Source organism: Agelaius tricolor, unplaced genomic scaffold (genome assembly GCF_023055355.1).
Source record: "Agelaius tricolor isolate 1412-34295 unplaced genomic scaffold, bAgeTri1.0.p SCAF_3, whole genome shotgun sequence".
Lineage (NCBI taxonomy): Eukaryota > Metazoa > Chordata > Aves > Passeriformes > Icteridae > Agelaius > Agelaius tricolor.
The window spans coordinates 23,023,825-23,039,745 of NW_027269263.1; the positions used below are offsets into that span (position 1 = coordinate 23,023,825).

The window sequence follows — 15,921 nt, forward strand, 5'->3', positions numbered from 1 at the left end:
TGCTCGGCGCGGGCGGCGGAGGCGCGGCGGCGCTGGGGGCGGGGCGCGGTGATTGACGGACGGGGGGTGATTGATAGACGGAGCGAGCGGGCCATTCCAGAGGCTCCCGGCGCGGCCCCTCACGGGCTTCCCCCGGCCGGCCCGCGCCTCCCGACCTCCGACGGAGCAGCAGGGGCGGGCACTCTTACCTCTGGGCTGTGTTTGCGGTCGGTAGCGAGGCAAGGGGCATTAATCCAGTGGAAAGCCGGGAAGGGCTTTCCAGGCGGGCGCCTCAGGCTGTGGCAGGCCTGGCTGGGCCTGGATCTGGCCCTCTCGTGCAAGAGTATGTCTGGTATCGTTGCCCACACCAATGTATCACAGTTTATTGGGAAAAAAAAATTCTATGTCGTAAAGAAGCCTGTCATTTAGCACCATCGGTGGGAGCAAAGGAGTCTTAGTGCTTTGTGAAGCCAAGCCCTGGATTTTCAATGGAAATGAAACATAAATCATTGTAGGGAAGGGCCCAGGAGCTAGGAGGCTGGCTTCAGCTGGGTTGCTGTTAATTGTTAGTGGTGAATTAGATTTTAGTAAGTACTTAACAAACAGGTATCTCTCAGGCAAAGAAAATATTTCAAATTTCATTATTTTCTACAGAAAGATAAGCTCTTGATGATCAGCCAGATTTTTTTTTCTGTCCACTGTGCAGGCTGTAAGATTTCTTTCCCTTCACTTAGATATTTATTCAGTATAAATAAATGTTGCATTGCAGCTTTCAACAGGCACAGCTGGAGACTGTAGGAAGACACATGCCAAAGTGAGTCACAATCCCCTGAGACACCTGCAAGAGGTAGAACACTGCATGGCAAAGCAGCACTTGCCACAGGCACACCACTGGGTTCCTCTGGCAAGACTCTTCAGCAGCTTGCGGGGAAGAGTTTTATCCCAGTCAGACAGCTGTGCCTCGAAGGTGCGAACAGTGACTCTTTCTCTCTGCATCATTGTCATACATGAGCATGTTCACACTGAGCCAGGCTTAGCCTCAGTCTGTGAGGGTGATCACTGTGTCTTTATGGGTGCCAGTGTGTGTGTAATTTCACTGAATGCACCTTTCCTGGATCTCTTTATTTAAAGCTGTCAACTCAGCCTAAGCGAGTTGTCCAGTTTGTAGTTGCGGGGTCATGAGTTTATCATGTGCCTTATCTTTTCTTACAGGCTTTTTGCAGCACTTTTATGGCTTTGCATTTTCGTTTATAGTATTTTGGAAACAAATCAAGGGATCCCATGATGAAGCTGATGTCACAGCATTTTGTTCTGAAATCAGAGCAGTGAGTTTAGGGACAGAAGGAATTAGGGGAAAAGGAATAATTCATTCAGCTTTATGAGGTGCACTCTGTCTTCGTGACAGTGGAAAAATAAGTTCAGGAATAAAAACAAGCACCAGTACTGTTTCTTGGTCTCAACTAAAGGAAGAAACTATTTTAGCAAAATTGTTTATGAAGATGAAATTTACTTGAAATACTACTGAAAAGACTAAAATTACCATGCTCGAGGCAGAGGAGTAAACCTCAGGAGTATCAACCCAACTCTGCAACTGATTCCTTTAGTTCCATTGGTTACCTTCAGTTTTCCAATTTGTAAAGTAGAGGGAATAATGATTGATTAGAACAAGAATTGTCCCCTGAATATGCTAAATCCCACTATATGTGGCTTGTGCCTGCTGAGTCCCTTAGCCCTCATGTGGGTTGAGGTAAGAGTTCAGTTTGCCATGTTCTGAGCAAGATACAAGCTAACCTGAAGTCAGCAGGATCTCCAAAGCCAAGACTAAACAACAACTTCCTTTGCCTGGTCTAAGGGGACTGTGTTCACATGCCAGTTCTTGAAATTGCTTTTTCACAGTGTCTTGTGCCCCTTGTGTGACTCTTGGGAGCCAAGGAAGTTTAATATCTTTAAAAATCTCAATACAGAAGGTTGCTTGTAATCCTAGTGCTTGGTACCTAGCTAAAATATCCATCATGAAAGCTCTACAAGGTAGATATGGATGGTCTCACCATGCACAAAAATCCTGAAATATTTTGGAGTTGTGTATGTTTAAATGCACTGGCCACGTGTTTTCAGTTGTATTTGGCATAGATGATGGAGGAATGATGTGCAGCACTGAAATTAATCCAGACTTTTGCTAGGAGATGCCTTTGCCATGTTTTATGCTGCTGTAATCCAGGTTACAGCAATGTAGAACATGGCAAAGACTTCTCCTAGCAAAAGTCTCATGGGAAACCATCAGTAAAATCTTATGCCTTAAGTTGGTAGGCGTCCAACAAGACTTCACAGCATGGTATTTCTGGACATGCTCCAAGAAGAGAACGATCCAAACAACACCATTTGCTGATGAAAAAAGATCTGAGTTAAGTAGCAAATGTCTGTGTGACTGGGTGTTATGTGTATGTATTGCATAATAGATATCCAAATATTTCTATTCCCTATTGAAGTTTACTCTTTTATTAATTCTTTCCCCTTTTCATATGTATAAGGCTAGCTAGTGAAACAACACTATTTTCACAATATGTTTTCGCAGAGACATGGAAATTACTGAAGGGAAACATGAAGGAGAAGCAAAGCAACAAAGGCATGTTAAAACATGAATCTAGTTAGAGCAGAGAACAATCAGTTCTGTTTTCTTCTTATGTTTAGTATCAGGTTTTGCGTAAGGCTAAGACATCTATCCAGAAGCTGGAGCAAACCTTGTGTTCTTTGCTGAAGATGAAAGGTAACTGTATGCAAGTATTTGCTTGGACAAAGAGCCTGGACTTGGTTTTTATGTATTTGTTAAATAGGGACAGAAGTACACAGGAACTGTCCATTAAAGCATTGCAGCCAGCTGTGCCTTTAGTTGTAGCAATAAGTAAGGGACAGTGAGAAGTCTGTCAATGCACTGAGCACTGTATTTATCTCAGAAATCCCGCTCTGACTCAGCCTTTCCCACCCCTCCCTAGCCTAGGTGAGGAGGGGAAACAAGCAATTCCTGCTATCTCCTGGCAGCAGGCCATTCAGCCTGAGTACCCTTGGCAGCTTCAGCCCAGCAGGTGTGGGGCTGGCTTGGGTGCCCAGGCTGGATCCTTAGGCTCCCACCTGGAGCCTGCAGGAGCTGTGTGCTCCTCCTGGTCACAGCAGTGTGGCACGGTGCCAGTCACAGCTGTCACCAGCACCCAGCCCTGCCAGAGCACAGACTGCACAACAGCACGCTGTGGTGTGAGCTAAAAGGATTTCCTAGGGTAGGAAATGGAAGCCTCTGGTGAAGGGTGTACTCTGATATAAATGGTTAAGAGAGATGCTACAGGTTTTTTTTTCAGCTTGGCAGGCCGTGCCCATGCCCTGCTCTCTTACAGCCTGTGACACCTCAGTCACACTGGCCAGCAGGTACTGTCTGCACTTGTGGCAGCTCTTGCTGGGGGCCTCACGCCCCCAAGAATGTTCCTTCTGTTTAGTCCTGCTGGCCACTGCCTCTAACAGCAGTTAGAAGAACTAGGGGCTGATAGCATGGAGGCTTTGGACACATCTTTTTGTCCCTCCAAGTGTCCAAATTCCTGTCAGCTAGAAAAAACCTGCTATTCATGCGACTTGCACCTCCAATAATTTGAATCAATTCGAAGTCTCAGTGCTTAAAATGAACAACCTCATCTGAACCCACATCCCTGGATAACCCATAAAAGTGAGTCACAGGTAGAAAGAATAGTTTGACAGAGCAAAATTGAAAAGATAACAAGCAGGGAGGCTGGTTGAGGGGAGTTTGAGGCAAGCTTCCCCTTGTATGTACTCACATATATGTAAAATCCATACTGCTTGTGAATCACAGGCTGGATGTCAGGGTTTTTCACATGCAATTTGCTCATTATAAGGTAACCAAATTCTGTATTGATTAGTGTGTGCCCAGAGTTTGATTTGCAGGTTGTTTTCACCATCAGTTCTGTAAAATCAGTGTTAGGAAGAAGGCATTGATTCTAAGTTCCTCAGTGTTCATAAACTCCCAGTAGTACTAGCTATGTTTTAGGAGAGACAGATGTTTCTTCTTTCACATCATTTTTGCCTAATGAAAAACTCTGGCTTGTGAAGAACCAGTTGTTGACAGTGTTCTGCTTGGTTGGGGCTGAGGGTGAGTGAGAAGCCAAAAGTGCCATTGATGTGACAGTGACCTTTCTGCTGACAACAGCCAGCTGCAGTCTGGAGGATGGGAGCCCATCCAGCTTGGAGGAAGTCAGGGAGGAATATGTCAGGAGGCAATTCGGCAGTCAAAGGTAAGGGCTTGTACCAGTCAAGAAAAGATGATAATATTTTGCACTTGCTTCCATCCCAGCATCTCTGAAACTCCTTGTCATTGCTACTGTATTTCCAAGCAGAGGTTTTTCCTCATGAGGAAAGGACAAGGAGGTTTCACCTGGACTGCTGTAATCCCATGGAGTGCACAAACATTCTAAACATGTTGTTGGTCTCATTTCCAGTCAGTGCTTGTATGTTTTTTTCCCTCCTATGTAGCTGATCTCTGGAAAGGATGTCTCATTGCCTTAAAAGCAGAAGAAGAAGGAAAAAGCTGGCTTGGGAGGAATGCCCCTAGGCTGTGGAGTCAACATGACGAGGGCATTATTAATCCAGTTGAGAAGTTATTAATGTGGCTTTTTTCCCTTGTGTTCTTTCCAGCACTACATCAGCCTCAGAAGATATGAGTGAAAGTGATTCTGCCATCTGGTATTTGCTTCAAGAATGTGAAAAACAAACACTGGAAGAATATGAGAAGCCAGAATTGATCCAGTTTTCAGACACTTTATCCCCAGATCTAGTGGAATTTGAACGGTAGGTGCACCCCACATTGCCTTCAGGTTTTCTTCAGGTTTTTCATTTGTTTGCAATTATCACTGTGCATCCAGGCACTGCCTTTCATGCAGCCCTGCTGGAGCCTGTGTCTGCCTCACAGAAGCCTTGTGCCAGCAACTTTGGCCCTGCTGGTGATGAAGCTGACCACTTCCTAAGTCCCTGCAGCTTGCACATGGATGGACTCTTAGAGTTGTAGCAGCCCCCAGCTTTTCAGGCCTTGGTAAATCCCTGAGGATTTTTCACCCCTTAAGAAAAAGAAGAAAATTTCTTTCAAATGTGTCAGTCTCTGTGTTGCCACACTTCACCACTGTATCCCTGCCACGGGGCTAGATTTTAGGAGGGTAAGAATTGCTGCAGCAGATGAATTTGCCAAGAGTCTAGCTGTATGTGTTCCAGGGAGGTGCAGGAACCAGAGGTAAGCACGTTCTTTTCCTCACAGTGATGCTCATCCTTCCTCTAATGGCATTGTTAGGAGGAGCTTGAACACCGTTGCCCCTTCCAAAAGCAGACCCTTAGCTCCTGGCAGCTTGGAGTACTTTTCTAGTGGGATCAGAGTAGGGTAAGGCTGGATTCAACCAAGTAAGATCTTACAGTCCTCAGCCTCTGGGTTGCAGAATAGTGGTTGTCTGGAAGATACCAGAAGGCATTCTGAAACACTGGGGAAGGGTAGGGGGGGGGAACCTAAACCCTCATGTGTTACACTTAGAGCTAGTGGATGTGAGTCTGTAAACCCTTTAAGCTCCTAAATGCCTGATGCAGGACTTAAAAGTCAAAGACTACTGTTCTCATGTCAGTTGTCTATGTATTTTGTTTGGAAGTCATAATGGTAAAATTACTGTTTTTCTCCAAAGTTAGTGATATCTTAAAACCGAGTATTATAGTCCATGTTCTTCCCCTTCCTGTCAGACAACACTAGGAGGTACTTAGAGGTTTTATCCTGCGTTTCCAACAGGATAAACGATTATTTGATTGCCAAGATATGAGAAATAGATGCATGTGCAATCTATCCTATACCATCAAGCAGTGAATTTCACCCTAATCATTCCACAGTTAACAGCATGCAGTGCAGGAGAATCCAGAGCTGCAGCTGGCATCTCTTCCATGGCATCACCACCACAACCAAAAACTTCTGCAGTTCCTTCTTCTCTTTTGCTTTGAACTGCTGTGTATTTCTAAAAACCCCTTTGATCACCGGGTTTTTTCTCAAACGGAGACTGTAGCTGGACCAGCAGATGGCACCAGCTTCCCGCTCCTTCTCTGCTTTTGCTCCTGTTAGAATTGGAGGTGGCTGTAGTTAAGGTATCGTTTAGAAGACCTTGAAATGTGCTGAATCAAGATTTTCAGGATTAGAAAAATCTGCTTCATCAAAAACTGCACGACAGAGCCATAAACACCTGCCTTTCATGTTCTTTACTGACCAAGTAGACCAGGGCCTGTACTGTGTAGACTCTGGCACTTATCCTGTTGTCCTAGGGCAGATTGCATTTGGTTTGTAGCTAATTCTTGTAAAAAAATGACCTTTTATAACTTGCATAAAACGATAAGGACTCTTCAGCAAAGAAAGCAACAGACTTTTGGTGACCATTTAATAAGATTATTTGAGAAGCATCAGAAATGCTTTGAGCTTTGGCTGACTGGGTTTTTTCCCATGTTCAGCAGCAGGAGATACCCTGGTAGGACTTCACAGCACTCTGTCCAGTGCAAAATGTGGTTGTCTCCTTCCAGCTGGGAAGGAAATAGCTGACTCGTGCTTCAAACTTAATTTCTTTAGCAGAGCAGTCTAATGGTGGTTCATGTTCTTCTGCTTGAGAAATTCCAGGTCCTTTGTTTGAAGCTGGACATCCAGAAACCTTAGTGAGTGCAATACCTTACATGAGCACACTTATTCCCCTTCTGGTATTTTGTTTCCAGCAGTGGTGGAAAATACTCCAGAGTGTGGAAACTTGGGTTTAAACAGGTTTATGTTTACCTACAAAATTATATTTTCAATATTGGTTTGCTGGAACAAATATTTACAAATAAAAAAGAATTATTTCTTTAGAGTTACTTTCTCATACAATACTGTTCAGTTAATCAGGAAATGTGCTCATGTGGGACATCTTCCAAGGAATCATTTTGAGCCCAAACATAGTACCAATGACTGCTGTTTGTAGAGCTTTTGGTTTCTACTCCTTTGATCTTTTTATTTTCGTCTGAGACTCTCTGAGCATTTAATTAATGTAAAATAATCTTCAGTGCTGCTTTCTGAAGTAGACATTATTATCCTGTGCCACACGGTGCTAACAGAAGAAGCAGGCTTGTTCTGAGATTTAGTCACTGGATTGAAATTATCACCCCTGTGTTCCACCACCAGTTTCACTACAGACTGCATAGAAGTCAGAGTTAGGGATGTGTTTCTTTAGATGCAAAATGGAGGAAATGGAGCTCCCCTGCGTAAGTCAGAGCATCCAGACCTTGGGCAGTGTCTGTCTGTCTGTATGTACAGTCCTAATGCATCAGGTACAACCTCAGCCAGGGCTTTAAAGTGCAGTGCAATGCCAATAAATGTATAAAAAGTCACTTGCAGTGCAAAAGGTTCAAAGGATACAAAGGCAAGTAACTGAAAATGTATTAAATTCCAGAATGAGGTTTGCCTGTACAACCTGCAGTGCCCAGAGCTTCTGTTGTGAGGCTGAATCCTGCTGAGGCTGAAGCTGGAGCCTGCTTTTTGCAGGTGAAATTGTCAGTGTTGGGCACCATTCAGTAATTGTATGAAGTCTGGGAGGCAGAGTCAGTGAAGTAGTTATGGATCACAGCTACTCCCTGGTGTCCTGCTGATTTGCAGTAGATGGCTGCCTTGTAGCCTGCTCTTAAGAGATACTCCCTCTCCTTTCCTTTCCTTCCAGATACCTGTATTTTTATAAGCACACAGTGGACCTGCTGGTAGAGCATGGAATTGTTTGCACTGGAGAGGTGCCTCTTCCTGAGGTCTCCACAGCTATTTCCCATCTCTGGCAAGAGCTTTCTGAAGAGAGCAGGGACAGCATCTTGCAGTACTGTAGCCAGAGAGATTTCCTCATGGATCCCAAGGCTGCTTGCCCAGAGCCTGCTTGCACTGAAGGTAGTGTGAGGGACAGCGGAGGTAACAGTGAGGAAGCCAGTGGTTCCTCAGTCTCCACACCAGAGGAAGTAAGTGCTCAGCAACATTCATAGTCTGCCTCTGAAACTCCAAGCCTTCAGATGCTGATTGGCTCTGCAGCTTTTAATTGCAAACATACAGTAGTTGTAGCTATGTTTTCTCAGGATCATTGAATGCATACATGGAGACAATAAGCAGTCTTTGAGTAAATGTCTGCACCAGATTTTCTCTTGGTGAGATACCTAGTGAGCTACAGAAGTACAGTGGTAGTAATCCTGCTAGTCTCCACTGACTTGTGGAGTTTCTGTGCTAAGTAACAGTTCAGTTTGCCCCTACCTTGGTCCAGGGACAGGGAGCAAGAACAGGAGTTACACAGTTACTGTGCTCTGCACGCTCTCCAAAGAGCACTGATGATCTAAATCCAGAAGTGATACCTAGTTTGCCAAAGCCTTTGTGTTTTGGGTTGGGTGGTTTTTTTTTCATCAAAGCACTTGGTAGCAAAGAGAAAGTATTTTTAGACCAGTCCCAGTGGAAAAGGGCCAATGACTGCCTGTACCATGCACCTCTGCAGAGCCAAGAAGTCAGTGACTGAGTAGACCAGAGCATTTATTAATAAGAGATTGAGTAAATAACAGCCAGTTCTATCAATGGTTCCTGGAGCAGTGATTGCTGAAGTAAGTAGCTGCTCAAAGAGGTATGTGTAATTTCATTAGCTGCAAGGCAGGGACAGATGTTTAGCATGTAAGTAAATGGCATTGACATGTTCTTTTTGAGTCACAGGACACAACTGATATTGCTCATTGCCTTAGGAAATGTCATGGGAATGTTCCCTGTATGGTATTTCTGGCACAGAGAGTGTGTGAACTGCATCATGGCACAGTGAACTAATGACTTCAGTGGTCTGGCATAAGGAGCACCCAAACTCCTTTGTCTAACTGGAGTCACTTTTGGAGAGACTGGCTGGTACAGCTGAGATCTTCAGCCATAAGCAGCAGTCCACAGTTGAGTCTCTAAAGCACTGATACAATTCATGGTTTTTACTGACTTTTTTAGGAGATGTAATGTGAAGTCTAATTCCTAGAGGTTAAAGTACAGGCTTAAGGGAGTGGACTGACCTTGTGTTCTTAGCCATGAAATACAGTTATTCCACATTATTCCTGCCTCCACAAAATCTCTTGGTTTACTCTAGCTGTAACCATACCTGTTAAATGTAAAGAAAGAACATCATGCTTTTAAAGACTGCATTATTAAAAATTATGCCCTAGGTAAAACTTTTTAGGTGACTGGATATGCTGACATCTGAAGTGATTTCTCTGCTAGGTGATGTTTGAAGATGCATTTGATGTTGCTGCTGGTTTCCTTGACAGAAGCAAGGCTCAGGGATTGTCCAGCCGGAGGTAAATTACAAACACCCCTTTTGGCAGACACAGCATGTTCATAGCCCACTGTCAGCAGTCCATGGCAAGTGCTCTGTGGAGTAAGACAACAGTTCTCTTTCTGAATAAATGGTCAGAATAGCAGCCTCCAGCAGCTGTGCTCACAAAAATACTTCCTTCTAAGGGGAAAAAGTGAAACAACTAATGGTCATTTACAGCAGAATCAGTAACAATCACTTACTGAGAGCCCCATCACTTCAGGAGAACTGAGGTCTTTCTGATTTTCTTTGCCATTCTGCACAGTTTTCTGTGTTTTCAATTTACAATTGAAACTTGCAATGTTTTCTTTTTCTCTCTCACATACCAGGCCTGTGAGGACCAAGAGGCATTCCCTAATAAATCAGCTAATCATAAGCTAATCATAACTTAATGAAACAAAAATGATAATTTTTCAACATTTTCTCCCTTGTCTTACTCTAATTCAGTCACATGGAGGTGATCAGGTTAAAGTGTGGTTGACCTGAACAGTAACACCAAAGAAACACAGAACCTTTTAAATAATAACATCTCTTTACTCTTCAGTTCAGATGAGTGACCTAGAAGAGAACATGTCAGATACAAAGCTGGCACTGCCTTTGATTTTTCCCAGTAGACCAAAGAAAGAAAAGCATTGTTTTCCTCCAGAGGAAAATCACATTATGATTCATTTTTTATGTATTCTTGCTACTTAGTCTTTGTTAAGATTGTTTTTCTTTGCAAATGGTGTTTTTAATCTGTGGGGGTTAAATCCCATTTTCTACTTATTTTTCAACATTTAGAGTGATCTTTAATGTGAATCTTTTCCTTTCACCACCATTCCAGGTTGCACTTCCAGAAGGGAATAAGTTAAAATAATGTTGTTTTGGCTGATTATCAAAATATACTTGAAGGGATTAAAAACCTTGACAAATATTTATTTATTAATAACATTTATTAGGTCACAATTTCCATTTGCTTTTAAAATAAGATTAAGTATTCCTTAATACTGCAAAGTATTACTATAATCTTTAAAGTCTGTTTTAGGTCCCAAATCAGTTTGGTATTTCAATAGTCAACATTTATTGTTTTCTCTTTCTTGCCTGTTGTTCTGCACCTTGTAATTCTGGACAGAGCTGTGATGGCAGAACTTTGTAAAATCCCAGGAAGAATACAGAGGTGAGGTTTAGAATGAAAAATTCAGCTTTGTGCCACGGTTACCTGAGAACACACCTGCCAGTTATAGCTGACATGTCATTTCGTGATCACAGGTTACTGCATTCACACAAAAACTTTACAGAAATCAAAGCTGTTCCTCTGCACAGCCCTACCAAATACACTCCCAAATAACCATTGCTGTCTGTTTTAAATGGATATTTGCTTTTGCCCAAAACAGTGTTACTATCCTGTAATGTATCAGCAGATCTTCTCCTTGTGACACCTGTTTCTTGTATTTCTGTTCTCTGTTCTTACATATCTGCCTTGCACTGGGCAAACAGTATCTCATCAATGCATCCATCACAACTCCTCCCTGTCTTGCTTGGCTATTGTCTTTAATATCAGAACCATCTTGAAAACAGTTTGAATTTTTTTTTATTTATAAGTAAAATATGGAGGAGGGAAAGTAAGGAAAACAGAACAGAAAATTAAATACAGTATCTGATTCCATTTTCAGTTCAGCATTTGCAAGCTGCACTTCTGAAAATCCAGAGGATCACCAGAGACTCTATGTGCAGGTCACTGACTTCCTAAAACAGCTCTTCTTCACTAATACACAGTTTTGCCAGGTGAGCCTTGCCAAAGGATTCCTTGTAGAAGGAGCAGTGTATTTCAGAGCAATGTATTTTAGGAGCAATGTCAGAAAGGGATTTTTGTATTCAATGCTTCTGATCATATTGTCCAGAATGATTAAAAATAAGAGCTTGGGGTTCATCATTTTAGATGTGTCAATCCAAAAGGCCAGTAGGATTGCCTTTGCAAGAGGTTAAGTATGAGTGAACACTGCTTTGAATATTGTTCAAAATGGCAAATGACATGAGGAATTGTAAATTTTTTCTTTTTATTATTGTTTGCATGAAAGTTCCTTGAGTGATCTCCTCTGAGCAGGTAAAGCTCACTATCCAGCTCTCCAGCAACCCCCAGCTGCTTCATTCTGAGCTCAGCAGAACCACCTTGCCCTGAGCCCTCCACTGGCAGGCCCTAGAAGCAGGATATTTGTGTTCTTGCAAGAGCTGATGAAAAGCTCCTGAGCTTCCCCTTAATTTCAGCCTACTGTTGCAGGTTTGCTGAGCCAGAAGTCTTTGTGTTTGCATTGTTCTTCCTCCCCTTCTTGTCTCCCTGCCATGGAGGTGGCTCTGAGCTTGCACATGGGTAAAGAACTGAAAGGGGGATACCCCTCAGGCAGAGCTTGTTTTGGTTCAGTCAGTGGTACCTCCACAGCAGCCATTGGTTTGCTGATTTCTATTGCCTAGTTCCCACCTGGCCACTGGTACCTGAGCAGATGCTCCTTTGAAGGAAAATAGAAGGTTTGTGATGAGGGGTTGTTGAGACAGAAAACAAAGCAGCAACTGGTGTTGCAGCACGGTCTGAATCTGTCACAGAGAGATGGCTGTGTGCCCTTTGGTTCCCCCATCCTGGAGATGGTAGCACTAGAGAAGGTGCAGAGAATGGCAGCAAGCACAGGAAAAGGCTTTCAATACTGTTAAGAGTAGGACTTTTCTACAAAAAAAAAGACTGAGGGGTACTGCAAGACTATTTTATTCGTACATGGTGTGGATTCAGTACACAAAATGATTACTCATTGTGTCTAACACTAGAAGAACTAGAAAGCACTAAATAAAGTGAACAAACAACATATTCAAAATACTTGCACGTACAAATTACCACATTTAGACTCCAGGGTCATCAATTCATGGGCAATTACTAAATCTGAAGGTCCAGATTCAACTTCTAGTGCAGGAGGGCCTCACAGCACAGTTTGCTATAATGTACATGTATTTATTGTAAAACAGACCACACTGTGTGCCCAATTCTTGCACTTTTTTCTAAACTTCCTCTGCTGGCTGTTGTCAGAGACCAGGCACTGATCTCCACAGCCCTTTGGTCTGTGAATAGCTATGTTCTGTGGAAGAGCAGAGCTCTTCTTGTGTTTAAGTAAATGACTATGAACTCAGCAGGCCTAGAAAAGAAAGAAAAGCTTTAGGCAAGACATGGCATTTTCTGGTTTTAAATTTCTTTTGTGAGTGTCATGCCTGGCATGGTCTCATCTTGTCCTTCTGCTTGGGGCTGCCTTGTTATGTGTGAGCCTCAGTCCATCTCACAGCTCCCAGATGAGGTGGTATGGGAACAGGTAGCGTCTCTTTCAAGGTTTAAAGAGGCACATTTAAAATAAGACTGGGAGTGATGGGAAGATAAGCAGCAAAAGAGCCCAAAGTACTTCAAATTGGCAGTTGACTGTACTGTATAGATCCAAAAGGAAATAAAAAGCTGCAAAGGGTTCTTTTACACAGGAACTTTTAGTTATCTGTGATAATACAATAAAAAGGGAATTTGAGAAGAAATCACCCAGGCTAGATAATATGAAGGTCACAATCTGTTTTGATTTAGAGTGCAGAACAACACATCTAGACAGTGCTGCCAAGAGGCAAAAGAGTAGAAAAAGGAAAATATGACTGACAAGCTATTTTTTGTTTTGAGAGCAGAAATTCGGATCCATCCCAAAGCAAACAGATTGAGACAGTTATGAAAGTGGTTGCAGAGCAGGGATAGAAGATGTTCCAGCTAGCTTGAAACACACCAACTCAGGCAGCAGCAGAGAGATCAGTATAGGCTACTCACCTTCCCCCAGAAATTGGGCTGCTCAGAGCATCAGAGACTGCTGGACTTGACAGGGAAAGGAACCCGTCCTGCTTCCCTTATCAGACTGAACCTCTGCAGACCATTCCCCTTCCCTGTGCTGGTGCCATGCTAGCACAGGAGTTTGGGCAGTGCTGGCACAAATTATCTCAAGGATAAAGCAGTGTCCCAGAGCACTGTGCACACACCTTGTAGGAGATACAGAGGTGGGTAGCAAGTACAGTAAGTACCAAGGTAAGGCATGTGATGGGACCCCACTGAAATACTAAAGGCAGCCCATGGTCTTCTTTCCTTTCATCTGCAGAGCTGAGGAGGTGATGGATTTTATTGCTGGTCATTCATGGCACTGCCATGTTCTGTCATTTCTGGTTAACTGTGCAGGTACAAACTGCAACTACTGCTGTTGGACTGTGGATGGTCACAGCTGCTGAGCACAGCTCCTCTTGAGCCACTGCCCTGGCTCTCAAGGCTGCCAGGGACTTGCACCCCACTGGAATAAAAAGCTTCAGAAACACTCACACCAGAGGAGAGGGGAAATAATTTGGACAAGGAAAGGGGGAACTCTTAAAAGGGCAGGGACCCCAAAATGAGAACAGGAACATGCTTCTACATTATATGATAGAGAAGTATTTCTGAGCATGAGATTAGTTAAGCAATCTTGTAATTTTTCAAGAGCTGTTGTCTTAAGGTCGTATCTAAGAGAAGCTTAGCAGCAAAGGCAGTAAAGAGTTAATTTAGACTGAGATCCAAAGGTTTTACCTACATGAAACTCAGTGGGGTTTTTTTTCTAAATAGCACTGAGCACCTTCGTGTCTTCAAAGGCACACTTTCTTTTAAAATTATGGATTTTAGATGCGTCACTTGACAAGCAAGTGGTATTTACTGCTTCTTAAGCTGTACATTTTCAAACAGCACCTATTTTTAAAAGCAGTATTTCACTGAAAAGTCTTACATCAGGGCAGAAGGTGGACTAGATGGACTGCAGGCATGAATACTTTTATCTTCCAGCCTTTGATTTCTCAAGAGCCATTTCTTCTCTGTAAACTGGTGAAAGAGAAGACCCTTTCCTTCTGTTGCTAAAAGTGGAGCAAAGCCTGAAGTTGGTAGAAGTTAAGGCCTCAAGGAAGCTCTCATACCTTCAGAGCCTGTTATGTGACAAACTTGCTACCACAGTCAGTAAGAGCTGTCTAGATGATGGAAATAGACACAGGGTGGAGCCCTGTGATTTTAGAAGGAAATTGGCAGAAAATTTGAGCCCTTCTTCATCAGGCACCTCAGGAACTCATCAAGTGCTGGTGGCTGATTCAGAGAGGAGGGAGGGCTCATGCTGCATTTCCTGGTACATCAGCTCTTGAGCAACTCACTGTAGATTTGAAATTCAATGAACTCCTCTGGTTTTTAATCTTGACTTTGGGGGGGCTTTCAGGAAGAAGATCTTCACTATGATCATGAGACTGTGATGCTGCGGTGCACGGAGACCTTCGATGATGAAGATTTCTAAGCAGTGTCTCCAGCAATGTTTTGCCAAGCCCTGCCAGGTACACCAGGCATGGGAGAAGCCTCACCTCTCTCAGTGAGCTGCCTCTCTCAGCAGAGTGTGGAGACACTGTGTTGAAGTGGTTTGTTATCATTGACTTCTCCTTCCCTCATTAGTAATTCTTGATATATCAGTTGAGTAATTTATACTTTTTAAAGGTTTTAAGGGTCTTATCTATTTATTAATATATGTTTTTACCCATTGCTATTTAATGTTTAGCCTTGCTTCACAAAGAAACGGAGGCATGTACAGTTAAGTGACCTTGCCTAGCATAAGGTGTGGGAAGAGCAGCAGGGAGGCCAGATCAGTGGCAGTCTGCACACTCCCACAGGATGCAGGTCTCAAACTGCACCCTGCAAAAGTCACCTCCTGGCAGTGATTATTTTTCTGGTACAATTTTTCATCTTGGGCTCACAAGGAAAGAGGGTTTTCCTCACAGAGAGTGGAATGAGGCTCTTCTGTCTCTTTATGAGGACAGCAGCAGTGAGCACCCACTCCCCAGTCACCCAAAAAAGTGCAGGCACAGTAATACACTTTGGATTATTTACTTTTGTGAAGTGTGTACAGCTGAGTGATCAGCCCTGTGCTCTTCTTCCACATCTAATTCTTGGATGAGTAGTGCTGCTCAGATAGTGTCTTGGAATTAAAAGTGCTGTGAAATTGAATAAAGTCCTTCACCTCTCTGAGTTATCATTAAAGGCTCTCTGCAGATTTGAACAAACTGTATTCTGATAGTGGTTATGTTGAGGTCATGCTACCTGCCATCACAAACAGAAAGGATGGAAGTTTTATTTTACAACCTAAACTGAAGCTGCTGTGCCTAGCTCTCCAACCTCAGCAGCTAACTTTTAGACTGAGTCCAAGAGGCCTGGACTGTGGCCCAGCATTGCCTTGGTGCATAAAAGCATGATACATTCAGGCAAAACCACGTGGAGCTGAGTACCGAAGTACAAGGGAAGAACAAACACTACAGAGCCCTTTCTGGCCCTGCAGTTGAGGCTGTGGTAACATCCCCAGATGAATGTTTGCCACACTGCTGTGTTTGAAAGTGGGGTTGCAGGGGTCCTGTTTGGGTTTAAGAGCTCTTCAGAGTTCTGCAGGGTGCAGCCTTGCTATTCCCTGACCTTCCCAGTTCATTTAGACATGCTGGCATTGCTTTGAGGCTAGAAGCATTGTGA

The 15,921-nt window shown here is 43.3% G+C and overlaps 1 protein-coding gene across 1 annotated transcript; it reads left to right on the plus strand.

Annotated features, from left to right (window-relative positions):
* Window positions 1-78: 78 nt before the first annotated feature.
* On the plus strand, window positions 79-15,457 carry STRA8 (stimulated by retinoic acid 8). The gene is made up of 8 exons (XM_071423173.1): window positions 79-946; window positions 2,668-2,743; window positions 4,184-4,268; window positions 4,669-4,821; window positions 7,728-8,010; window positions 9,281-9,357; window positions 11,027-11,138; window positions 14,633-15,457. Exons 1-8 carry the CDS (start codon window positions 839-841, stop codon window positions 14,705-14,707), a joined length of 969 nt encoding a protein of 322 aa, XP_071279274.1. The 5' UTR covers window positions 79-838; the 3' UTR covers window positions 14,708-15,457.
* Window positions 15,458-15,921: the final 464 nt, after the last annotated feature.